The 27,509-nt window shown below is 43.9% G+C and overlaps 3 protein-coding genes across 4 annotated transcripts; all 3 read right to left on the bottom strand.

Annotated features, from left to right (window-relative positions):
- Positions 1 to 461: 461 nt before the first annotated feature.
- Positions 462 to 18,686, bottom strand: smek1 (SMEK homolog 1, suppressor of mek1 (Dictyostelium)). 2 transcript variants are annotated; one of them, XM_080831897.1, is made up of 15 exons: positions 17,481 to 18,686; positions 16,894 to 16,949; positions 16,324 to 16,422; positions 15,161 to 15,778; positions 12,862 to 12,939; positions 10,857 to 10,973; positions 10,178 to 10,294; positions 9,664 to 9,795; positions 9,126 to 9,228; positions 8,554 to 8,712; positions 7,974 to 8,143; positions 7,172 to 7,314; positions 6,776 to 6,966; positions 6,260 to 6,513; positions 462 to 2,051 (listed from the first exon to the last, which is right to left on the bottom strand). In XM_080831897.1, the coding sequence occupies exons 1-15, from the start codon at positions 17,620 to 17,622 to the stop codon at positions 1,932 to 1,934; spliced, it is 2,499 nt and encodes an 832-aa protein (XP_080688023.1). In that variant the 5' UTR covers positions 17,623 to 18,686; the 3' UTR covers positions 462 to 1,931. The 2 variants fall into 2 exon arrangements, with proteins under 2 accessions (XP_080688023.1, XP_080688024.1); XM_080831898.1 differs by having other exon boundaries at positions 7,172 to 7,311.
- Positions 18,687 to 20,058: 1,372 nt separating this feature from the next.
- On the bottom strand, positions 20,059 to 24,200 carry erh (ERH mRNA splicing and mitosis factor). Its single transcript, XM_080860535.1, has 4 exons — positions 24,082 to 24,200; positions 22,749 to 22,836; positions 22,296 to 22,416; positions 20,059 to 21,816 (listed from the first exon to the last, which is right to left on the bottom strand). Exons 1-4 carry the CDS (start codon positions 24,082 to 24,084, stop codon positions 21,714 to 21,716), a joined length of 315 nt encoding a protein of 104 aa, XP_080716661.1. The 5' UTR covers positions 24,085 to 24,200; the 3' UTR covers positions 20,059 to 21,713.
- Positions 24,201 to 25,207: 1,007 nt separating this feature from the next.
- LOC308383113 (inactive serine protease 35-like) lies at positions 25,208 to 26,578 on the bottom strand (the record flags this gene model as incomplete). Its single annotated transcript, XM_080860709.1, has 1 exon — positions 25,208 to 26,578. The coding sequence occupies one exon, from the start codon at positions 26,576 to 26,578 to the stop codon at positions 25,208 to 25,210; it is 1,371 nt and encodes a 456-aa protein (XP_080716835.1).
- Positions 26,579 to 27,509: the final 931 nt, after the last annotated feature.

Raw genomic sequence — 27,509 nt, 5'->3', positions numbered from 1 at the left:
AAACGGCTTTTAGAAGTATAATTTTTTATGGGCTCAAAAACAAATCAGTTGACTAAAAGCATTTAGTACAACAGCTGTCCCTCAGAAGATACAACAGTACTCACCGATACTGCTACTCCCTCCAGTGGATAGATACTGTACTACGCCAGTTGTGGCAGTCAAATATGTGTGCTGCATGACAGCAGGTTTGGTGATCAAACTGTTCCGGAGCATAAAATAATTTCTGGTACTTACAGAGTGCTGGTTCTCATTCAGGTAGTGTTTTGTTGGAGAGACTACAAGAACTAGAACATTTAGCTAAAGAACACACCATCAACAGTGGCATAAGAACTGCACAGTCTGCACAGTAGGAAGAGACAAAGTTACAGCAAAAGATCTTTTTAATGGTCCCAAATATACCGCACAACTAACTTTTACACTCATGTAAAAGAAAAAAAAAGAGAGGAGGGGGGGGGGGGGGGGAAAACAACATAAGATATGACAATAAATCCATCACATCTAGAATTCCACTCAATCTTTAATCAAAACAGGGGGAGGAGAAGGGGGAAGGGTTACAAATTTTCCCAAAAAATCTGCAGTTTCAAAGGGCAAAACAAAAACAATTAGAGTAGAGGGCTTAACCCTCTCTCTCTCTCTGTCTGTCTCCTCGAAGGGACGTTTTTAAAACCAGATCAAGTTTGACTGAAAACAACCTGAACTCCAGAAGGCAGGCCTCTTTATGATGATTTAAAAAACGAGGGAGTGGGAGAGAGAGAGAGAGAGAGAGAGAGAGAAAGAGAGAGAGAATCAGAATCTGAAACAGTCTAGGGACACTGCTGGCATTGAAAACAGAGGAAGAACCATTAAAGGGCGAGAAGAAAAGAAAAAAAGAGATATAGAGAGCCACAATGACGAAGATGACATCATCAACAAGCGACGACAACCAAGACACCTTTTCTGTGTTTTCCAGTCTCCCGTCTGGTCTTAAAAACTGAACATTAAAAAAAGAAAAACAAAAGGAAAAGGACATAACAACAAAACCAAAAGTGATGAAACAAACAGGAAAAGAAAGAGTGTGAGTACAGGAAAGAGAGAAAGAAACAGAGGAGTCACTGAAGGGGAGTGATGGTTGTGGTTCTGGTTCTGGATTGGCTGGCCCGCTTCGGGTCACTGCGTTCTCCTTCCCTGAGACGGGGGGCAGTGTGTGTGGTTCTGGTCCGAGCCCTGCACGCCACGTGGGGCACCAGTCTCTGCGTCAGAGAGAGAGTGAGTGTGTGTGTGTGTGTGTGTGTGTGCCAGTGTGTATGTGCATGCCTGCGTGTGTGTGTGTGTGTGTGTGTGTGTGTGTGTGTGTGTGTGTGTCTGCGTGTGTGTCTTTTTTTCTCCCCCAAGAGTACTTTAGCTTTGTTGGTTTTCAGGTCTTTTTTTTTAAAGTCATTAAATCTTAAAAAAAAAAAAATTATCTCATTCAACCACAGCAACAGTCTTCAGCTCTCTTTCTCGCTCTCTCTCTCTCTCTCCTTTCTCTCCATCACTCTTTCACACGCCAGTCCCTCACTCCCGTCTCCAATTGGCACTTGAACATGAAGGTTCCTCATGCAACATCCACAAAGAGGTTTTTCCTTTTGCTTTTCATGTCTTTAGTTTTTTTTTGTCCTCCGTGCTTTTTCCCTCGTTTCTCTCTCTCTCGCTCACTCTTTCTCTCATTCACTCTCCGTTCCTTTCACTTCCTCCCATGGGAGGGACCTCTGCATTCATTCTCTCATTCATTCCTGTTTTCTTTTTTTTTTGTCTCCTTAAATCAGTTTGTCTGTTTATTTTTAGTTCTACAAAGTTCAACAAAATAGTCCATCGGCAGGCAACCCCTGTGGGGGAGGGGCATGTTGCCGTGGCAATGAGGAGAGCGAGGGGGGGTGGAAAATTGGGAGGCGGGGCGAGGGGGGGGCACTCTACTAGCCCAGCTTTGACTTCTTCGACAGGGGCGGACTCTCCTCTTTGCTTTCGGAGTCATCTTCATCGTCGTCCTCATCCTCGTCGTCATCGGGGTAGTCCACCAACCCCACCAGGGTACCCTGAGAGTGTGTTTGGGATGGATAGAGAGAGAGACAGGTTTAAAGACTTGTTTATTGAAGCAGCATTCATCATTTACTGCACCCTCCAGACACATAATACAAGAGAATGTCCATAAGAGAGAGATCAAGAGGGAGATAAGTAAATCATCCACAACGCACAAGGCCAAACAACACACATCGGCCTCGGGGGAGAACCCCTAAAGGTCAGAGGTCAAACAATGGTCTGTGGTGTGTCTAAAAATGCATGACTGGTAGACACAGGACTTTAACTAATTCAAGTGTATTCCTTGGTATAACTCTGGGAGAAAATCGGTTTCCTAGGAAATGTCTTATTCTTTTGTTCAGCCATAATTTTAGATTATAAAGTTTGCATGCAAAATGAGTCATTGTTCGTCAATAACAGAAAGATTGAGCTGAAAAAGAAAGGAGCTTGATTAGACGGAATACAGTCACGTGTAAAGTACTGCTCGACAACGCCTACAAGAACAGTGACAGCAGCAGTGCTTGTGTCAGTTTGTTGCCACGGGTATGACAACAAATGCGGTCTGTTACAACTTCAGTCTTTTCCCATACCTTGATTCGATGGAAATCCTGCGTTAACCACTCGTATTTGTGTTAGAAAAAGATATCGCTCGAGTCAAGAAAGTTTTATTCTTGATCATTAGTTTAATATTCTTTCATTGGGGTTCCATATTAAGCAGTAGTGGATAAACAGAAATCACAGAAACGTACCCAAATCGGCCGTTTGTAAACTAAGAGGAGATGCGACAAGGTAACTTTATCCATCAACGTTAAAAGTAAATACCGGTAGTCTTCATATAGCGATAAAACACATTCCCAATCGCTTGTGCGCTCTTAAATAGATTACAATGAACCAAGCTTTCCTATTGGTTTACGTGTCGCTGCAGCTATAATATCGACCAATCAGCGCAAGCGTATCACGTCAGTCAATGTAAACAAGAATGGCGCCCTCCGCGTTGGTTAGAAGGAGGCCAAATTATGACACATTTTTGCTAATTTCTCGAGTTACCACAAATATTCTATTCTTTAAATAATATTTCAAGTTGACCCCAAATTCGTTTGAATGAGTCATTATATTCGTATCGCCGTATTTACACCCCATTTTCGTATTAGTATGGATCAATTCGTACGAGTTGGCATCACTGCAAAGCATTAAATTAGTTTTTATGTTGAGCTCTTGGTCTCTCTCAGTAATCAAACACAATGATCCCTAAAGGACCTCCCAGTGCCCTTAACCTTTAACGTGGGTTTTAAATTTTTCCAACGTACTCAGCTGGGTGAGTTTTTTTTTTGCTCCTTCACGAATGTTCTACAGAATGTTCTACAGGAACATTCTACAGTCATTGTCAAGGCTGCAAGGAAATTATAAATAAATGCCTGATCTGATGTGCTACCTTCACGTTTTTATCAGCAGTGCATTCGCTAAAATATTTTACTAATATCAGACTAAATCAACAAGTGGTTCTTTCTCAATCGTGTGACGTCATCGTAACAACGTAGGCCAACTGGTACGTGCACGTTTGAAACGATGACAACGTCGTGGCAGTCTGAGCCATAGATATCTTAGATAAAGGCTAGATGGATTATGGCGGACTCTTGAATGTCCGCACAGGAGGCCATTTTGAGGACAGTATGCTTCCGGTAGGGATCAGTGGTACGTTAGGTAACGTCAGTGATCTTCACAATCGTTTACACTCTTATCTCGCGGAAATTTTGACGGATTTACATATGACTTGATTTACAATCGTCATTACCTTCGTAATAATTCTGGATGCTTGAACATGTTGAAATGTGCAGCTTAATTGTGTATCACGGCTATTGTGTATCAGTCATTTTACATCAATTGGCGAGTAATTGTTCTTTCTTTTCAATATAACTTAAGTTGCACATAATAAAACTGAAGTTGCACATGATTTCCAATCGGGTTGGTTTGTTAAACATCTTACATTATGATTTCGACAGGAAATTGCTGACTATTGCCAATGAAGATGCCAGAATTTTGTGCAACCTGCTCTATTGAACACTCCCTTGAAACGAGACCTGTCAGAGACCTGTCAATGTTATTTTCATATGAAAACCCATGTTTATAATTCTTCATAAGTATGTAGTGCCATAAGAAATATCTTACGTTTATAACAAACCAACCTGTTTGAAAATCGGTTGAAAATTGAGCAAGTTCTGGTTATTTAAAAAGTCCACTACCAACACAATGTTAAGGGGAGTGAGCGATACTGTCCTCAAAATGGCCGAAATGTGCGGACATTCGACTCCGTCGGCCACAAACGCAGGCAGGATATCTAGCCTTTATTATAGATATCTATGGTCTGAGCCAGCCACACACGTGGATTTCCTCGTCCGTGAGCTAGCGTCTTTTTGGTCTTCCGGACATGTCCACTTTCTATAAATTAATCTATGTTGTTTTATTAATTACTTTAGATAACGTTTGCGTAGCTACTATGTTCGTGTTTATTCTGTTTCATGAATGAATGAATGAGATGCCCGGTATGTGACAGTCGCTGTGCTTCAAACTGTGGATGCGCTCATATTGCGCAAATAAAGTTGCAATTATAATGGGACAAGTTGAAGGTGTCTGCGTAGTTATTGTGCATGAATGATACGGAGGATGTAGGGAGTAAAGTTTACTGAGCTGTCAGTTGGAAGCCGCTCAGAGTGAGGTAGCTTGTGGATTTAGCATTACATCTGATTCAGAGCACGCGAAATTCAGAGCACGCGAAATTCAGAGCTCATCTTAGGGCGTACTTAGCAGCTATTCTACGTACCACATTTGGCTGAAATGTTTAATCCTACGAACCCTCGTTGGACGTGAGATTTCCCTTGATGCTAAGTAATGTAACACAAATCAGTCGTTTCACTGTTTTATTGTGCTTGGTAATGACGGACTACCAGTACTGTGGTAAGACACTGGCGGCTATGAAACCAGCGAACTCCCTCGAGGTAAAGCACTTGCCATGCATAGTCGAGTATCACACAAGCATTAATTTGTTTACTCGGTGTAACTTTTGTAATCACTACAAAAGTTACACCGAGTAAACAAAATGATAACAAGATCATGTGGAGAGATTGTTCTTCTTCAGTCAATGTTAGCTCGTGTTAGCAATTGACCCATAGCAGGGGCGGGGTGGGACACAAAAATCCACCGGGACTAGTCTGACTGCACCGGCCCACAACGTGCCCAACCCATCCCCTCCACCTCCCATATATCAACTTCACAAACAATTATTGTTAGATTTCGTGTTGATGTGTGGGTGACAGACATGTGTATTTGTATATGTACATTTATGGAAATACGGAACAAATACGTCCCGTATTGGCTCAAATGTTATGCTAATTCGAAACAATGTGTCCTGTCAACTCACTCGCATCACTAGTTGACGGCTGGTTGAATAAATCCGTAATTCTTGTACATTTTGATGCACTCTCCTCCAGCATCCGCCTCTTTTTCAGTCTGCCCTTTTCAGCCCCTCCTTTCTCCTTTCTCTTATGTCCCTCCATCAGGTCAGCTTCACCTGCTGTCTCTCCCTGATAGCCGCTAATTTATCTCCCTACGTTCACTTGATAAAGGCAGAACGATACGCATTTCCCATGAGGCCTTGCTCCGACTATTGTACGTTAATTTATGAGCAAAAAAGACTAATTAAATCGCTGGCCAATTTATATTTGTGGTCATGAAAGTAATGTAGCGTCTGAATAAAAAGAATTACATCAATATAGGAGGCTAAACAAAAACAGTAGGCTAGATTATTGAGAGTGAGTTGAACACCCACCATGAGTGAAATATAGAGAGACAAAAAGTGGTTTAAATATTGGTTGGACCATTACGATGAGTAACTCTCGGAGAACTTGGTGCTTTTCACGCGACCAAGAGTTGACGTGCATGTCAACGCTATAGGCCGCTTATGAATTCAACACGGTTGCGAAGGCCGGCTTGCAGGCTGCTTCACGTAAGTTCATTGGCCGACCGAAAAGTCACGGTGCTCCCGATGGCCACTCCGCCACTGACCCATAGTGCTAGCCCACACACAGTCATTGTTGCGCACCCATTGGAATACTTGTGTAGCTACATTCTAAACACACTGGTGTGACCGTACGCTTTTACGGAAAATCAGCGGCCGTCACACCAGTGTGTCCGTACGTTCTTAAAGGTTAAAGGGTCAAAGTTCACTGACCTTGGTGGTGACCGTGGTCGTGGTGGTGGCGGCAGCGGCGGGCGAGGAGCTGCGAGCGGTTGTGCCCGGCGACCCTGGCGAACCGGGAGATCCTGGCGAGCCCGGGTGGGAGGTGGGCGAGGGCGAAGACGAGGATGAGGACGAGGAGAGGCTGGAGCCTTTGGGCGAGCTGGAGAAGGACAGCTTGAAGCTGGGGCTCTGCCTCCCCGACATACTGGACTTGGCCAACACATCCTTTTCCTCTGGGTCTTTAACTGGAGAGAGAGAAAAATACGTTTATTTACATTTTGTTGTATTGTATGCCCATTGCATTGTTTTAGCAATACTGTTACACGGTCATGCCAAAAATGCTTGTTTGAATTTGAGAGAGAGAGAGAGAGAGGGGAGTGAGAGGTTCAAACATGTATGTATAGAGCCAGATCTATTAGAAAACAGCGAGACAGTAGAGAGATAGAAAGAGAGAGGGGATAGGGAGGAAGAGACGGAGAAAAGAACGGTGAGGGTTTTTTTGCGTACGTTTCTTTCTCTCCATGAACTTGCTGATGGGCTCCATGAGGTCCTGCTCGCTCTTGCTCTTGTCAGAGGGCGGCACCACGGCCTCCCCGTCCTCCAGCTCGTCCTCGTCCGTGTTGAACCACATCTCCTCCTCGTCCTCAAGCGTCCGCGCGTCCCGCCGGAAACGGTGGTTACGCAGGATGGAGCGCATGCTGCCGTTTCACACACACACACACACACACACACACACACACACACACACAGGCATAAATACAGGTATGTCTTTGTCTGTGTGTTAAAGTGAGGGAGAGTGCAAGTATCTGTGTGTGGCTGAAAGAGTGTGCAACAGTGCAAGCCTGTGTCTGTGTGTGTGTGTGTGTGTCTGTGTGTGTGTGTGTGTGTGTGTCTCGCGCTCACCTGTCGAGTTTGGGATTGTCTTGCCTCTCTCTCTGCTGCTCGAAGCGCAGCTTGAGGCCCTTGAAGGTCTGCACATAGTCCACATCCTCCAGGGCCTTCCAGTAACTCTCAATGATATGAGCGGTTAAAGACTTCACATCCTCCTAGTGGGGGAGGCACAGCACAGATGGAGCGATAGAGAGAGGGAGAGAGGGAGGGAGTGAGAAGGAGGGGGGGGGGTTGGAGTAAGTGAGGGAGTGACAAAGGAGGGGTGGAGGGAGTAAGAGAATCGGAAAGAGAAAGAGAATGTGAGGGGGGTGGTGGTGGGGGGGGGGGGGTAGAGGAAGGTAGGGAGAGGCAATGGTAATCACAGACAGATAAATGAGTATGAGACAGGAGGATTGACAGAGAGACGGAGAGAGATGGGGGGATGAGGGAGAGCAGAAGAGATAATAAAAGGAGGGAGAGAGGTAGAAAGACCAACCCAGGTTACAACGGCTGGCTGAAAACTCAATCAATGACAAACACCAACAAGCACTGGCTTCAGAGCAAAGCACACACACACACACACACACACACACACACACACACACACACACACAGACAGACAGACTACAACATCCTCATGAACTCTTAATTGCTGTGTGTGTGTTTGTGTGTGTGTGTGTTAATACAGCTTCGACATACTCAAAACAAATGATGGCTGAGTGTGTGCATCTTTTAATACTCGCCATACGAACATACTGAAACGATGATGGTTGAGTTTGTGTGTGTTAGACTTGAGTGTGAGTATGCATGTGTGCGTGCATGTCTTAATACTCACCACTCGGACATACTCAAACATCTCAATGATAGCGGAGTTCATGAGGTTGTAGCGCGTGCCGTTGTTAAGGAACGCCTTGACTACAGGTTCAAACAGGAAGTTCCTCATGATATAGCGATTATAGAACTCATCCTTCAGCCCAATGATCTTACGCATAAACCTTAGGGCACCTGAAAGGGGGGGGGGGGGGTTGTAGAGGGGGAAGGGAGAGAGGATAACATAAGAAATAGACACTAAGAACAAACAGATAACTTTTAACCACTGATAACTAAGCATAATCCACTGGTTACTAGTGTTGTGGACGAATCAGGATTTTAATCAATTTTTTTTCTGTCTACTCGAACTCCAGACATAATATTAAAAAAAAATGTGCCCCAGTAACTAGGACATGTGGGCCATATATATATATATATATATATATATACACACACACTATATATACACATACATATACACACACACACAACGCAATGTGTGCATACCTGTGCAATGTTCTGTGTGTCTGTGTGTTTGTGTATCTATCTAATGTTATCCCAGTTTGCAACCCAGTTGTAATCTAAATGGCCACACAACGACTCACAGAGAGCAAGGAATGCGTGTTGCGAGGCCATGAGGACGAGCACTCGGCGCAGTATGTCCTTGTTGATGATGTAGTTCTTAATGTGGTACGTGTGGTGTTCCACGCAGAACGTCAGCAGCTCCACTATCAGAGCCAGCAGCTGGCACGTCTGAAAGTCATCTGAGAGACACACAGAGACACACAAACACACACACAGACACACACACACACACACACACAGCAGGTTAGGAAAGAAAGAATAAACCTCAAACAATGTTTAAAGATCCCGCAGACACAAAACACCAGCCCAAAACCAGACAAATGATTCTCATTCTCTTTCCCTCTCTCTCATCTGGGCTTGGTTTGTCCTCGGTGGTATGGGCCACACACATCCCTTTGGTGGATTTGTCCTCAGTGGTATTGGACACACACACACACACACACACAAACGCGTGCACGCACACACGCGCGCACGCACGCACACACACACACACACACACGCACACGCACACACCACACGCACACACCACACACACACACCACACACACACACCACACACACACCACAAACACACCACAAACATCACACACACCTTTGCTGGGTTTGTCTTCAGTGGTATTGGCCAGTAAGGGAGCGGAGAGCACATGCATGCAGTGCTTATAGAAGAAACTCAGAAACTCCGTCTTCTCCGTTTTCTGTTGGGAGAGATGAAGGGTGAGAGAAACAGAGAGATGGAGAGATGAATGGATGGATAGAGGGAGGCAGAAAGCAGAGATGGAGAGAGAGAGAGAGATAAGCAGGGAGAAAGAAGGGGAGAAGAGAAACACTTTAGAATATTTTTCACACACAGCAAAAAGGCAACAGCAGTTAATCTGCAAATCATTACTTGACAACTAACTCGGTCAATGCAATAGTGTGTGAGTGTGAGTGTGAGTGTGAGTGTGAGTGTGAGTGTGAGTGTGAGTGTGAGTGTGAGTGTGAGTGTGAGTGTGAGTGTGAGTGTGAGTGTGTCCCATCATGTTTGCAGGGTGCGCCAGGGACTTTAGGAGCACAATGAGCTCCATGATGCATGGTGTGTGTATATGTGTGTATATGTGGGTGTGTTTGTGTGTTTGTGTGTGTTCTCTCACATTGGCAGTAGCCATCATGTTCTCAGGGTCCACCAGTGTCCTGAGTAGCCCCATTAGCTGCACAGCGCCCCCTAGCTCTGGGTCTGTGTCACAGATCATGTGCTCAATGATCAGGTTGATCAGCAAGATATCCTACAGAGAGAGAGAGAGAGAGGAAGAAGGAGAGGGAGAGCGAGAGGAAGGGGGCAGAGGAAGAAAATGTATGAATACAGGCAGACAATTCAAGTGAATAGGTTCACCCTTACACCAGTGGTGAGATTAGTGAGTATGAGTGTGTTTGTGAGGAGAACCAGACACACACCGATTTCATCAGTCAATGCTCTTCACTGGCAAATAAAGTATGGACTCTGGGTATATCAACGAAGACTGTCAATGCAGTAGAAGTTCAATGAATAGATAACATTTGAGACAATGGAAAGTCAGGTGAAAGTATGTGTGTGTGTGTGTGTGTGTGTGTGTGTGTCTGCACATTTGCAGGCTCCGTGTGTGTGTGTGTGTGTGTCCTATCACTCACGTCATCGTTCTGTTGGCACTCCTGCATGACAAACTCTCGTACCATAGAAGGGTTATACTCCACAAGGTACGAGAAGATGTCGGTCGCCGCTCCCCTCACTAGTGCATCATCCATACCCTGCAACACACACACACACACACACACACACACACACACACACACACACACACACACACACAGATCAAATTCATTTCAAGGTTTATTACTACAGAACATAGAAAACATTTACATTTTCAATGTCCTTGCTTTGTTTTTTGAAGGTGACAACACTTCATAGTAGTCATAGTTACGTCACAGTTGGGGAGTGTATTAGCCATATTAACTATGATATTAACGTTCTGTACCGATACATGGGTGTAAAAAAGCGAACAACAAAGGACATAAAGGAAAGGACAAATCGGCAACAGGAAAGAGAGAGAGAGAGAAAGAGAAGAGAGAGAGAGAGAGAGAGAAAGAAAGAAAGAGAGAAAGAAAGAAAGAGAGAGAGAGAGAGAGAGAGAGTGAAAGCTTCCCCCACCAGTATGACCTCCAATGGGCAACAGGAAAGAGAGAGAAAGAAAGAAATAAAATAAGAAAAAGAGAGAGAGAGAGAGAGAGAGAGAGAGAGAGAGAGAGAGAGAGAGAGAGAGAGAGAGAGAGAGAGAGAGAGAGAGAGAGAGAGAGAGAGAGCTTCCCTCACCAGTATGACCTCCAATGCGGGGAGGATGCCCATGTTTGAGAGTGTCTTGAAAAAGGCGTCTCGGTTCTGAGGCTGCAGCGTCTGAGAGAATGCGCAGAACTCCTTGAGGAAGTTCACCTGAACACACACACACACAATGGATGCGTGTTATTTAACACAAGGATATCGCAGAGCTCTCTCACACACACTAAGCAAAACTAATATCACACACACACACAGACAACAGAAGCATGTTACTTTACACAAGGGCCCTGCAGCTTCCACACACACACACACACACACACACACACACACACACACACACACACACACACGTAACGCCAGCAAGACAAGATGGTTGTGTGAGCCATCCACATCATATCTACTAGGGCAGTCTGAGAACCACACATGAGTCTAAAATCAGTCTTCCAATCGGCATAAAAATTCCCATAGCCATATTCTGCCTATCCTTCATCCATGGTGGTATTTTGTATTGCACTGGATTCAAACTGGGCTGCAGACATAGCTAATGAACGTGGATCCACAATATTTCATTATTTCCCCCAAAAAAAGAGACTGGATCTGCAAGAAGGCCAATTCATAAATGCTGCATACCGGAAATCAAAACAGGAGAACATTAAACAAATCTAACATTAAGGTTAATCATAATAAGGCATAAAAAAGGAAGGCATGCAACATACAATATACAACCTGCTCAGGTTCCAAGACTTGGAGAATCCACATAAGTGCCGATAGTGCCCCATTTAAATGTAGAAGTGTTCCTAAATATATGTTCAACATGGCCACAGCAGCATCTGATACGAAAGGAGGTTCTCTCAGTCATCACCTAAACTGAACTACTCCCCTACTGGGTTGAACACAAGAAAACAAGCCGTCTTATCAACTCGTCATGTCCAGACTAGAACCCAAATGAAAATGGAGTTTTGGATTTTGTAAGCAATCTGCACTCATTCTGAAGACATGAACAACCCAACAAGGTAATTGCATCATGTAGTAGTGACAGCAAATCAAACTGCACCCGGGTCAAAGACAGTTCGAGTTCAGCTTCTTTCACAATCCGTAACAACGCCAGATTAAAAACAACCTGTAATCGATAACAAATTGCCATTTCCACTTTGCCGTCAATCACAGCAAAGTTCTGTCTGTCTTCATTCCCACATGAAATAGCATCTTACGGAATACTGAGCTCGAGCATCCAAGATTGTTTCTTTTCCTACTATAATATTATAGTACAATTGAGCCAACTGTAATGTCAGCTATATAACTAGCTATCATTTCATGCAAAAGCAACTCTACCATTTAAACCCTTTGAGGTTATTTAATTTCCTTAGCTAGCTAGACAGACAGCCTTGGGCTCAAAGTGTGGCCAACCACTTGCCGATGATGTAATATGGCTCCACATGGCCATAAGACAGTCCCGAGAGAAATAAAGGAACATCAACAGTGCAAGGGCTTCCTCTGATATCAATGTCGTGCATGAAAGGGAATCGTCCCCCCTCCACTTGACTTTTACCTTCACAAAGACTGGAATCTTGTGCTTGCATTCCCACTTATGCTTTGACATAGGATTGCCATTATTGTTACTAGGTTGCAAGAGGGAAGAAAGATGGATTTAATCTGCCGGATTCACAACATGGGCTCCTACTCCCACATGATGCCAATACAGCATAATGGCTTTTTAATGTGAGAGGAAACAGGCAGTGTGTTTGTCTTTAAACAGATATTTGTGACAGTCACCTAACGTCCTACAGGCATCTTGAAACTTCCCAATACATGCAAAATCATTATGGCTTTATCACCCAAAGAAATCTGTGAAATTCCTGTGAAAATTCTTTGAGGTGGCCTGTTCCCTTATGAGGCTTGAGTGACTACTACATCTGTGTAGAGTCTCAGTCCACAGGGAAACAGGCTTTGACAAACCGTTTTGTCATATGCCCAATCCTTGACAGCCGTCAAGACCGCAAATCTCTATTGTTTGCTCTGTTGCCAGCTGATGTCACCCTACCAGCTCGTGCCGCTTGTCGTCGTCCGTGGCCTCGTCCGTTAGCTGAGCAAAGAGCTCCGTCAGGAACTTCTCATCGTCCTGAGGAAAAGGGGGGGGAGAGAATATGTTCAGCGCTTTACCAATATTGTACAAAATACAGTCATGGCAACCAAGGCTTTGTGTGCAGAGTTGTAAAGAGAGAGATTTCCATATAATGTATGGAAAAAAGGGGGATGCAAAACTGAGAAAAAAACGTCTCATACACAGCATTGGTTCAAGAAATATTGATTCCCTCTAGTAGCTCAAAAATCATACCACACACAAAACCTCTAGGCATTCTACAATCAGAGAGGTGGGTTCAGCCTGTGCGTGCGTGTATGTGTGCGTGCATGTATGTGTGTGGCGTGTGTGTGTGTGGGCGTGTGTGTGTGGGTGTGTGTTTGTGTGTGTGTTGGTGTTTACACATCTGCGCTGTAAACGTGAAAAGGAGTTCTGACGGGATGAGTTATGGTGCATTTCATCTATGGGGTCACATGTGAGCAGTAAACTAGCTTTCACTCTGCTTCCCACTTTACACTTCTCTCCCTCCACTTCTCACACACAGGCACGTTACCCTCTCTCCATACTTCTCTCCCCATCCTGCTCTCTCCCCCTCTCACAAATCATTCCTCTTTCTCTCCATCCCCCCTCTCTCTCTCTCTCTCTCACACACACACATTCACACAACATCCCTCTTTCTCTCACACAGAGATTATCCCTCTCTCCCTACATCCCTCAACCTCTCTTACAGACCAACCCTCTCTCTCTCTCTCTACCTCCCTCCCTCCATCCATGCATCCATCCATCCCTCCCTCACTCTCTCTCTCTTTCTAGCTTTTCCTCTGCCTCCACTTCTCAGTTAGCTTCTTCCTCCTTCAGGTTCAACAATGGAGGGAACCTGTCTTTCCCTCTGCCACCATTCCACATTCTGGTTTTTGTTAGTTGTATGGTTCTTTTAAATATTATTGCTCGTTTTATTTACCCATCCTCTCTACATCACTCTATTTTTCTACCTCTTTTCTGTCGCAGCCTTCTCTCTTCCATCTTCATTTGTTCTCCTATTGTTGTGTTTGTGTCTGGTTAATGATTGACCGTCCTGACCTTTCAATGGTAAAAACAGTCTCCTGTGGAACTACTAACTCAAGCTAGAATCTGTGTGAATCTGCAAATCTGTGTGTGTGTGTGTGTGTATGAGAAAGCGTCTAGCACTCGCCACTGAGCTTTTCTGTTCAAGAAGCAGAAGAATACAAAAGCGAGAAAGAGAGGGAGACAGTCTAGTGTTGAAAACAGTCTTGATACGTTTCCATAGAAACACCACCACCCTCTCAATTCTTTATTTTCTTTTTTTTCCCTTCCTCCTCCTCTCTCTTTCCAGGCTGGAACGTGCCTCAAATGTCACCTGACAGCAAGCAAGAGCCAATCAGATCCCTCCTCTTCAAGTCCTCCCTCCCCCACACCCAATCAAAGAGCCAACCCTGTGGCACATTCATTCAGCACCTAAACAACATTGTCTCACCGTAGCAACCCTGCTCGCACTCTTGTCGACTGTCAACACACACACACACAGGCTGACGGATAAAAGCGGGAGCTAGCAATCAGATATACAAATTAAAGTAAACAAACCAAAACACCCAAATTATGAGTTTCAATTACATACACACACACAGACGCACGCACACACACACACCAAGCTTTTCTTATCATTGCTGCATCTTAAACACTAGAATAACAAAATAAACACACACTCCAGCAACATTAAGGTTGAGATTGGTCTCACTGGCATATGTGATTGGGCATGTTCAGTCTGTGCAGTAGTCTTCATTCTCCTAACACACTTCCCCTTCCCAGACACACATCCTTACCATAAGCAAGTATGGAGCGAGGGCCATATATGAACATGCGCAAACAGAAGGACCACAGCTGTGTTGTCACCACAATGCATGCATCTTAGAGACTCCGAGGTCATTTGTACTCCTACAAATATCAGTCGTATCATAGGATACACAAGATATATAGATCACTAGGCAGATGGCTGGCAACTGAGGGGCGTGTTGTGTCAGTTCTAACCAGCGGGTATGGATGAACCTGTGTGGAGTAGACCTCACTTTGGCATGTACAGTTTGTGTGTGAATAAATGAACGCTTGAGTGCCTGTGTGAATGACAAACAGAGAGAAGGAAAGAGAGTGTGTGTATGTATGTGTGTGTGTGTGTGTGTGTGTGTGTGTGTGTGTGTGTGTGTGTGTGTGTGTGTGTGTGTGTGTGTGTATCCGCTCCCCTCACCTGCAGCATGCCCACAATCTCCACCTTGTTGAAGAAGATGAACGAGTGCAGAGTGGAGAGCATGTTCTCCTCGAACACTGACGGTGTGGGCAGCACCATGTCCTGGATGTACTGCACGCGGAACGTCTGGTGAATCTTCTGCCGCAGCTCGGGGTCCGAGATGGGGATGACCTCCTTGAAGCGCGCCGTGCCGGTGAGGAACTCGCGGTGGCGTCGCGGCTGCGGCAGTGCCGGGTCAAACTCCAAGCAGCCAATCACGTCCATGATGCACTCCTCGGAAAACATGACCTCGAAGAGCGCTGTGCGGTTGAGCAGGAAGATGCCCTTGACCACGTCGTAGAGTTGGTGCAGCGCCTCGCGGTTGCCCTGCTCCTCGCACTGCCGAAAGAGCTCCAGCAGCTTGCGGATGTAGCCCTCGTTCTCCAGCGCCAGCGCCAGCTTCTCCCGACGCAGCGGTGACGGCAGCGACGACGCCACCAGCTCCGCCACCTCCTCCAGACGCGAGAGCTCGCATGGCGGGAGCTCCAGGCCCGGAGACGACATGTCGTCAAAGCGCTCCTCCTCCGACTCGTCGATCAGCTCCTGTGTGATATCCACCGACGGGTCTTTGCCCTGGACCTACGTGCACGCACACACACAATACACACAGAGAAAATGAGTGCCAAACAATGATACACATGGAAATGCATAAGGACAAAAGGAAACTAAACTGTATACAATTCAATGCTTTTATAACACATGCACAAAACGCACACACACGTAAAGCAAAACTGGGAGACACACTCACACAGAAATACATAAATCCATATAGATCATAACAATAAAAACACAGCCTTGTTCAAACATAAACACACACACGCACACCAGAGTGTTAAAAGTGAACCTGTTTGTGCTTGAGACTCGAGCATTGCTTAGACCTCAAAAGGCACACAAAAAAAAAAAAAAACACACACACACACACACATTACCCACTACCAGCTATAACTGGCAGTGGACTGTGAGGGGCTTTTTCAGGCTACCTGACACCCTGGACAAAGTCAAACCAAGCCATAAGGGTACACAGCCTGTGATCATGGAAACACAGAGATAACAGCCACAGTGAAATGTAAGCGAGACAGGGAGTGTTGTGGGGGGGGGGGTTAGGTTGTGGGAAATGTAGTCACCTGGCATATTTTCTCCCAAATCTCATCACACCCAGCCTTCTCCTGAAAACTGAGCGCCAAGTCATAGTTCTCAGCTTCCGACCAGACAATCAATGTGTCCTATGAAATAAAAACATAGGGGGAAGAAGGTAAGGGAGCGAGACAGAGATTGGAGATATTATTTTTGCTAACATGAGAGTAAACAACTTCTTATTTTCGTAAGTGCTTAAACGGTGACAAGCTTGTAAAATGGTAAATGAGGATAAGATCAAGCAGCAGCTGCTTCAGATTTAAGCCATTAGACTGGACTGAACACTTAACTCTGCATAACTAGCAAGTCCCCTGTCTGTCAAACTGAACCAGCCGTGATTAATTCAATTTTATTTAGAGCCAATAACAATAGACACAGCTTCAAAATAAGTTTAGAGTTGGCCTCAAGGCCAAAAAACAGTCTCAACGTGCTCAAGTTATTTAGTTTATGTATATTTTCACGCTTTGCTCATTTGCAGAAAGCTCAATACTGTCCTGCTCATCCAACGTACACATGCCCGGCCCTCCCCCCTTCCCCTGGGTTCACCTGCTCCCACTCACCTGCTGTTTCTGGTAGGCTGTGTTTGGGTTGATTTTGGACTCCAGCAGTAGTGATCCTGCACATACAAAATCCCAGTTAAAAAACAAGTCATAGATGCAGCACCACAAACGGTAATAGATCTAAAATACTTCATGTCTTCATCTTGGTTGATTACACTGATTTTCACTGAAATATAATTAAATAAAATATTTTCATTCAGTATCTGTCTTTGGTTCTGACTGTGTTTAGACTCCACTGTTAACAGTATTCACAGGGCTGGACAGTTACATAAGAAGTAGGTGTTGACAGTTCCTGTGCAGCAGATGGGTTGACGGGAGACAACTCACAGTCTCCAAGACCACACTGCTTAGTAGTAACAGAACTACCCCACTCCACAAAGTACATGCAACTATGTATAATAAAAAATCACTCAACCCCGTTGTGACTTTCAGTTTTAACTGACAAGCAACAGCATTTCTAGTGGTGGCTCGTTATTCTCACCAGGAAGTATGTAAATAAACACACCCCAAGATACGTTTTTGTTAATCCCTTATCCCTATAACTTTAGGTTTTTAAATGAACATGAGCAATTTCTTCGTAAGCTTACCATCGCTTTCGGCGCGCACCAGCAGAGACATGCCTTTCAGCCTCTCGACGTAGCCCGAGGAAACGTGCCCTGTGCCCCGGTCGTCCCACTGTCTGTCCTCGTTAAGAGTGTACACTTTTACCCGCCGCCGTGTGTCCGTCATCCTTGCAGACGGTCTGGCTGTTTCCAATATTACACCTGGGATCACTTCACCGGTAGTGAAGTTAATTCGACCACACTTTCCTTCCCCGGCGCCACTTAGGTGTCCTTACCGATAAGTTTCCCTTGAAAGAAGCTAACGTTCCTTAGCTAGCTAATGTTAACTGAACAGCAGACCACTTTAAGTCACCTGTGTTGTTACAGGGGTGAAACTGAGCTGTTTGGAGAAGGAACAAAGCCAGATGATGTGATCGTGGCAAGTCAGAGTTGTTAATATTGCAACACTTATCAAAATAAATGTTTACACACCAGTGAGCCAAGTGTGCTATCTAGTAGCACCGTAACTTATGTCTCGCAGTGACAATTGTTAAGGTTAGCTACTGTTGTTGCTTAGTACAGTGGTGTTTGTCTTGTGGCACTTTCGGAAGCATTCTCCTTCAATTAAGATACACCTTTTTATGACTACACCCGCACATTCGCTAGTCACCATTTACCATAGATATCTTGGGTGTTGTTAATTATAGTCAGTAAACGTTGCAGACCGGACACATTCGGAGTGCGACAAGGAAAAAAATCAGATGCCCTTTCACTTCAGTTTGCTGCAGCTGCCACCAATAACGTTAACGTTATAGCCTGCTGGCTAACTAGCTTAGCAAGTTAGCTAATGAGCTATCTGTCAGCGTTTAACATTTTAAAATATGTAATGTCCAGTCGTGTTAAAAAAACAAAACAACAATCCGATAGCGCTAGTTCCCCAATCGGAACACCTTCGGCACTTTTATGTGTAGACAAAGTCGCATTTAGAGTAATGTTTTCATAATAAGCTAGCAGGCTAGCTAGCTTGCTATATTTTGTCCAAGTGTTCCGCCATGTTCTGGCTATGGGCCGCAGGGGGACCAGCCTGTCTCCTCATCAACATATACACATTTCAAGATATAATGGGTCGAACCGATGTATTCGTTTATATTTCCGGATCGCTATATTTCATAAACTACCTCTGTTTTAGCAAGGGTTGCAGCATCTTACTTGAATAAACACTAGCCCCACTGTGAGTTTTCAGCCATCTTGGGTCCCCTCAGAAAGCCAGTACGGGGTTTCCTGAGCAGCAACCACAGGGCAGCCCGCCACAATTTAAAGGAACAGTGCATATTAACTGTTGTCGGAAGTTATCAGTCCGAGAGGGTCAGTTCAAAACTGACGTGGAAATAATAGTTTACCCCTCTGTTAAAGAAAGAAAAACCCACAATGGTAACTGAAATAACTTGAAACTGACAAAAGTTATAATAAAAACAAAAGTACTGAAAATTAACAAATGAAACTCAGACATTGTTTTTGAATTGGGGTTCAACAGAGTAATAATAAAAAAAACTAATGAAACTGGCCTGGAAAAAAATGATGGTACCCTTTACTTAATATTTTGTTGCACAACCTTTGTAGGCAATCAAGTGATTTCTGTAACTCTCATTGAGACTTCTGCACCTGTCAACGGTTATTTTGGCCCACTCCTCGTGAGAAATCTGCTCCAGCTCTCTCAGGTTTGAAGGGTGCCTTTTCCAGACTGCATGTTTCAGCTCCTTCCACAGATGTTCAATAGGATTTAGATCAGGGCTAATAGAAGGCCACTTCAGAATAGTCAAATGTTTTGCTCTTAGACATTCTTGGGTGTTTTGGGCCATTATCATGTTGGAGGACCCATGACCTGCGACTGAGACCAAGCTTTCCGCCACTGGGCAGCACATTACGCTCCAGAATGCCTTGATAGTCTTGAGGTTTCATTGGACCCTGCAATGATTCAAGACACCCTGTGCCAGATGAAGCAAATATTTGCGTCTGAGCTGATGTGACTTACCAAAAAGCTCCAGTTTTTACTCATCTGTCCAAAGGACATTCTCCCAGAAGCCCTGTGGCTTGTCAATATGCGTTTGGCAAAATTCAGTCTTGCTTTTTTATGATTGGCTCTCAACAGTGGTGTCCTCCTCGGTCCACTTTAGCTCAAACAGCGATGGAAGGTGCGATCTAACACCGATGTACCTTGACCTTGGAGCTCACCCCTACTCTTAGAAAGTTGTTCTGGGCTCTTTGGCTGCCATTCGTATTATCCGTCTTTTCAATGTCATCAATTGCGGCCATCATTTTAGTCCAGGCCAGTTTCATTTTTTTTTTTTATTATTATTATTAATCTGATGGCCACAATTCAAAAGCAATGTCTTATTTTCATTAATTAATTTTTTTAGTAAATTTGTATTTATTATTACTTTTGGCAGATTCCAAGTTATTTCAAGGACCATTGGGTTTTTCTTTTACTGAAGGGTACCAACAATTTTGTATAATGTACAGGGGCCTAAAACAATATTTGTCCATTCAAATTTACAACCTAAACATCCTACTTTTTACTTACTTACATTTTAAATTATCAGTCAATAAAAAGTAAGAACACACATTTTGACAAGATAACTTTATTTTTATTTAATGGTTTCACAACAAATCAAACTGGTTTGAAGGCAAATATTCAAGGTAATATACAAAACACACTGCTTTATATATATATATAAAAAAGCTCATTTCCACCCCTTCATACAATGTGGATAAACAATATAAAAAGAACCAAAAAATACCATAAAATCATTATTTAAATAAAAAAAGATATTTTCACATCTTAGATCCAGCAGTTAAACACACACTAGGATGAAAGTGTTGTTACTGAGTCCTTTATGGTTTTGTATTTCACCACAATTTCAAAGCGACTCAAGCACAGAACAGAGGAAATGGAATCATCTACTGTGTCTTGGGATGACCAAGAGGAATAAACATTCCGGTTTTAGAAAGACAGCCAATGGTCTAAACTCAATATTTAACAAAACTTGGTTCTTTTCTGACAACTCACCTAACCAACAGCACACACATGCAGAAGAAAAAAAAACAAAAAACAAATGTCTTTCAACAAATGTCACTGTAACGCTCAGATTGTTTGTTTTTCCAGTGGCCAAATAACACGTTGAAGATCACTTTATATATGTAAAAAAAAAAACTAATAAAGAAAAAACTACCAATAAAATGTGTCAATCATGTCCATAGTAATCGTGTTAAAAAACCCTCTCATCTCCAACATAAACAACAATAACAAACAGGCATGCGTTAGCTACATTCATCCTTTTCCAGTAGAAATCAAACATCATTGATGTACTTCACACTACTATGAAATATATAAAGACAGAACAGAATCCAACAAAGCGTAGAAGAGACATAAAACACAGTCTGGAACAAAGTTTGGTGGCAGTGATTCTTTGACACGTCCCTCTCCCCTTTTCATGATATTTTGAGATATAAATGTTGCCTTGTGAAAAGAAATTCACAATTTCACTCCCCAGCTCTCCATGTTCAAACCATTGCTAAGTCAAACTGTCACTAGCACAGAGATTTCTCGCTGTCGAGGTGTCTTCCCTTCAGTGCATTAAACTTCCTTCACACTTTGTAGCATTTCTGCTACACCGACATTGTCAGCTATCTGACTGTGGCATCGTCAGTCACGGATACAGACAGAGCTAAAACCTGAGAGGAGTGCAGTAGCTGAGCGAAACCTTGGCAGCCATGCCACTGGACCCGATTCATGGACTTCAACCAAGTAGATAGCCAGATACGAGACAGGTAGGTGTTTGAAGGATCCACAAGGGATGTAATGCCACCTCAAATTACGTAAAATCAAAAGTAATAGGACATAGAGAAGGTAGCGGTCACCTTAAAAGGCTGACACTGGAAGAAGTCTGGCTGCACTCCGACACAGGCCCTACATATCACTTCTTGATCTCGTCCAAAGTCAGCATCTACTAGTGCAGTGGCCACGAATTATTTATTAGAGGAAACGTACAATCAAGAAAAACAAAGTGTGGAGGAGATAAAGAACTTACAAGGAAGACACCCAGGCAGGTGTGTTCTTTTTTACACTCTTCTCTCCAGTACCCTAGCAGTACCCCCCGCTTGTCCGTCCGTCATCACGCAGAACGAGCACCCACACACACACACACACACACACACACACACACACACACACACACACACACACAGACACACACAGAGTCAATCACTTATCCTAAGCCCTTACTTCGCAGCCTGCTGCGCCTGGCGCCTCAGGAGGACATAAATCTTCTCCTTGATCCAGTCTTTGTTGTAGGGCTGGTAGGTCTGGGTGTCTGCGCGATAACTATGGGGGACAAGTGGAAAAGTCTTTTAAAAGGCAGCAGTATTGGCTCATAAGAGTTGCCATTATTGACAGGAGTTGTAATTATTGCACTCCCACTGGGTTTATGATTATCCACTCTGCAATCTGGCTAAATGTAAACCAAAGAATTTGCTTATACATACGGCAATGGTAACGAATATCATGCAAATTCTAAGACATATAGGTTGAAGACATAATGTCAGACATTAAGCACATCATACCCAAAGGTAAGTCAAATATTCATCAACCAACCTAACAAAATCTTGGGCAATTGACTATCAACAATCAAAGCTACTTTACAGAAAACCATTTTATACACATTAATGGTTATTGTTTACTGGACTGTCAAGAGTTTTGTGTAGGTGAAAGTCTGTAGGTAAAGTGATGGGGATTTGATCGCTGAACTGAAATGATCCTTTAACGTCATCACAAAGGTCAAATGCAAGAAAGAAGAGACTTACACAAGACAGCTTAGATCTGCCAGGTCATCCACAAAGTCAAACAGCTGGCTGATGTCATAGGTGATGGAAGGACTGTTGGGGTTCATCCTTTTCAAATGCTCCTCGTACATCTTACACACACCTGTGTGCGTTGCGTGTGTGTGTGTGTGATATGATGGCAAAGAGATAGTGAGATCAATGAGAACATTTCAAATGTACAGATAGAATTGGGCATCAGAGGAAATTCTTCCTAACATTTCAAAGGCCTTGTTATCTTTACTTGTTCTTCCAACATTTATCTTTTCAAAAATATTTGCTACATGGCTGATCTTTTAATGATCAACAATATGGTGACCCCAGGGACAAGTTTTATAATGGACTGACTCTTCTAAATTAAACATCATAACATTCTTACTGCAGTACCTTGACATGCAGGGAGTTTTCAGTGACATTTTCCAATTTGTCTTGACTTACCCTCCATGCATTCGTTAACTGACTCATAGTCTGCATATGTCCTCCCCTCTGGTCTTTTCGTGGGTTGAACAAGCAGGATGGTGTGAGACTGCAGACACACAATTACAATATTTCACATCAAATTAAGCAAACATCACTGGTGAAAAAGCAGCACAGCCCAGCACTGTGTTGTATTTTTCCAGTGTTAACTTGTTTTTGTTTAGCAATCTTGGTTTATGCTGGAAGACAAACATCCTCCGACTAGAGGTGGCTGTGCTGTTAACACACTGGAAACAATCTGCTTTGGCGCCGCTCTGCATGGAGCCTAGGGTGGACCAGCTGAGGATTGTTGATTTTACATTTACATTTAGTCATTTAGCAGACGCTTTTGTCCAAAGCCACATACAAGGGAGAGAACCGTCAAGCTAAGAGCAATAAAAACCTGGTGTAACAATAAATATTACTTTACATAAGAAATAGAAATCGACATAGAAAGAAAAAGAAGTGCGGGACTGTAACTGCTGAAGTGCAAGTTAAGCATTATTCAAGGTGCCAGTTAGGAAGGGAGGTGCTCTCTGAAGACCATACTGTGCAGCAAAGACCAGGGAAGACTAGTTCCACTAGGCGATGCAGAGTTTATTTTTATGAATGTATCAGGCTCATAAATCTGTATAGTTTATTGGTTATACATCACATTGATTTTACTATTCACATAGTAGCCTACTGCTTTTATGTGTATTTGTTGGGCTTGCGACGTAGTCAGGTCGTAATCGTCATGGCACAGTAGTGGTAGGTAGGCATTCCAGTTGGCTGTATATGTTTTATATTTGGTAACTTATACACAGAAACCACTGACATGGAAAAGAAGGTCGTCCCTATTAATCTCATCTAATGTAAGGTTCAGTAGAGCTGCAGACTAACGGGCAAGAAGGCAGCAAGATCGCCTCTGAAATCATTTCAAGGGTTATCGTATTTAACGCCTGCTAGCAAGCATGCTATCCTATGCTAGCTGTCCAAACATTCATTGATTGATTGATTGTATCAGCTGGCGTTAGTCCGTGCTAGCACAGAATGATGGAATCATTAACTAGTAGTCTGACCCTGTATGCATGAGATATTGAACCAATAATATTATTATAAGTATTCCTATTTGGCTGGCTCAAGTATCCATGGTCAAATGAATAACGTTAGCTACCTATCAACCTGATTTGCCTGCGCAACGCGAATGTTTGATATGTAGCATAAGGTATCCAGCTAATAGCTGCTTACTGAACTGAACGGTTTAAATTGGTCATGACTTAGCTCAAGAATACATATTGCTAATATATTTTCTCTACATGCAGAAAATACTTACCATGGCTGTGGTGTTGTCAGATTAAGATTGAAACGAAATTGATCGTTCCAATTTGCAGATGGCCAAAAAACTCAATGGAAGAAATGCCAACAAATTGTAACCAGGAAGTCAAACAATTTCACAAGTACTTCCGGTGGTAAGGACTATTTTTTTATTTGTTTATCAGATCAAGATGCATTACCGCCACCTACTGGAATGGCCTAGAAACTGGAATGTGTACGATTCTGAAATTAGCAGTTTTTATGTTTAACAGTTTTTACAGTGTTTTTTGGGTAATCAATACAATTATACAATTACACAAATCTAATGCCTATACCCCTACCAACAATAAGACCCACCAAGCCTACCCCATTTAGCAGAAGTCCATACATTAAGAGAGAATTTAGAATGTATATATTTATAGAAATATTGGGTTATTACAAAACAAATACATTCAACCATTCTGCAAGACAAAACAGAGAAAAGAAAGAAAGGAGAGATAGGGGAGGGGAAGGGGGGCATCTAATCTTTCTCTTGTAGTGGGCTTTGAATGCCCTCATAGTGAAATTAGCAGTTTTTAAGACACCTTTATTATTATTTTAATTTAACCAAAGAAATACACACAGTGGAAATTCAAAAAGTACGATATAGACACGCTGGCAACGTAGCTATTCTCATTCTCGGAGTAGGGATGGCTAAAGTAGATGAGCTCAAGTGAATGGTGTGCTACTGAAGGGGCATAAAGGCCTAATGCACAGCATGTTCTTGGAAGGAGAACTAGGAAAATAAGAAGAAGCATGTCACACATAAAAGACAACATTATGTGAGTCTCCTAAGGGCAACATTTGAAACAGATCCTGAGCCTTCAGCGGAGGAGTCCCTCTAATAAAATATTACAATCCAACTTTCAACTACAATGAGATTTTAGTCCGCCCCCCCTTACATTCATACACAATGTCCAATGTACATTCAACCCCAATTAAGATCTACCCTTCAATCTATATCTTCTCTTCTCAGACCTGAGGTTTTAGTTCTTCATCTTCTCTTGTCTTTTCAGTCCAAACATTAATCTCAGTCTCCCTAGGCCTTCTACATGAGCCTCCTCCATGACCTTTGACCTCTGAACTTCTTAACCCTTTCCCCTCTCTCAGGGCTGCTGGCAGCGTTTGGGGTCGCCATGTATCCAGTGACAAATCTGTGCGAGCTTGGCCGGCGTGATGCGGACCGCCACGTTGTAATCCCTCAGTGTTCCATTCTCGTCTACCCACTGGTGCCCTGAAAACACACCTATCACCTTCCTAGTCCACTTCTCCTTCTCCTTCCCCCCATTCGGACCTCGCTTGCTGGGGACGCGCAGTCGTACGTACACCCCTGCCCCGCTGGAGCCCGCTCGGGCGTCGCAGTACTGGTAGAGCAAGTCGCTGGACTCCTGTGACACTGAGCAGAAGCGGTAGACGGCCTTGCCCGGCTGGTCATGGTCGAAGCCTGTGAAGTGGACACGGCTGGCGGGGACGGTCTCCTTTATAACGGGAACCAGGCCCAGGTCCATGGGCGTCGCACCCAGAGGGCGCCTGAGCTCCAGGAGGGCGTAGTCGTAGTCAGCCGCCAGCTCGCGGGCGATGTCCTTCATCCAGCCGCGTGGCGTGTGGATCTGCTTCACGCGTGTCCAGCGGAATGACATTCTGTCAGGCACAGCAGCCCCACGACGAACACGAGCTTTTTCTCTTCTCCGCTTCCCTCTTCCTTTCTTCCACTCTCTTCTTTCCTTAACCCCCTCTGCTCCCTTATTACTCCTGTCATGAGTGAGTGAGTCTACATATCCTCCTCCTCCTCCTCCTCCTCCTCCTCTTCCTCCTCTCCTCCGTCCTCCCTTACTGCGTGGGGACTGTGACCTAATCGCTCCCACCCGCAGGCCCCGGCTTTCCTTCAGGTAGTCTTGGCCGTCGTGGACGCAGTGGGCGGCGGTCAGCACGTGCCTGGGTGCCACCAGGATGCCAGAGCAGCCGCTGGACAGCTTGACCGATGCCGAGAAGGGGAAGCTGGTAGTGAAGCGACGCTCTGAGATAACGAAGCGCCCATCCGTGCCAAACACCTGCCTCCTGTTTCGTCGCGGCGGATCCTGTGCGGCGAGGGCTCTCTGTGGCGCCGTGACGTTGGAGGGGGTGGCCTCATCGTTAGCCCCCTGCAGACGGACCTCGGTGAGCGTCCGCGTGCCGTTAGCATAGACCGTCTCGTACGCCAGAAGTCGCTCCAGCCGGGCACGGTCGGGCATGGGGAGGCTCTGCTGGCACTGGATCCCACAGACGATGCCCAGGTGGTTCTGTGCCAGGGTGGCATTGAAAACAGGCTGGCTGAGGGGCACCGTCCTCCGCTCCACCACCAGAGGCAACAATTCACGCTGCCAGGTGTGTTTCTCACCCCGGTTGCCATGTTTACTACCGATGGCCCACACATCTAGGTCCAGCATGGTCACATAGACCAATAGAACCTGCAGAAGACTGCCCATCATTGTAGCCATTGTCAAGGGACTACAAAAGAGTGGAATCAACAGTAAGAAAAGAAGGGGTAAGTACATAAGTTTATATTCACATATTATATTAAAATCATTTTATCTTATTATTCATTTAAATGTATAAATATAAACAAAGAAATATGTTTATTATGTGATTACATTTCATATTAAGTCACCAATTACTTAGTATCCCTAGATTCTCTTTCAATAGCCACTCTAACCTGTTGTAACACATTCAGAAATGTTCTAGTGGAATACTGGCAGTTTGCAGCTAAACTCGAACAAAAATGTGCAGTTTTCTAGGCATTAGTAATTTAGAGGTCTCTCTCATAAAGGAGACTCTCTGTATTTTGCGTCAGTTTGATCATTTCGCCACTAGAGGGAGCATTAAGCCAATCATTGTCCTTTCGAGCGCAACTCGGGGATACAGAACAGAATAGCACTTCGTGCGACTTAAAATTGGTGCGCATGCCGGAAGATACGGTGGAAGCAATAAATGCGAATATATCAGATGCGCCTCACAGGCCCAGACAAAATTAGAGGCTGTAATATCATATAGCCGATTATTTTTAAATATAAATGGAGGCTATATTAATATTATACATATAAATGATCACATAGGTCATGAAGCCGAACTTTTTTGCAAGTACAAACTTCCTAATGATGATGACATCGCAGTATTATTAATAGATCCTCCTCTGTTTGCATTATTTCAATACATATTTCTGTGATAGTTAATTCATATCAAGTTCATGGTTATGCTATTTTATCCTAGCCTAAAATGTTATTCACAAAAGCGATAAATGGAAGAGAAAAAGCATTATTATACATCCCCAAAAAATTGAAAAATACCTTTTACAACGGCGACAGCGTGTTTCGGATTTGTCTGCTGAGAACTTGCCGAGAGTTTGTTTTGCGTCTCGACCCAGGAGCCGCA

This window comes from Sprattus sprattus, assembly GCF_963457725.1.
Source record: "Sprattus sprattus genome assembly, chromosome: 2".
NCBI lineage: Eukaryota > Metazoa > Chordata > Actinopteri > Clupeiformes > Clupeidae > Sprattus > Sprattus sprattus.
The sequence above is the reverse complement of the archived record's forward strand: the minus strand, read 5'-3'. Positions and strand labels throughout refer to the sequence as shown.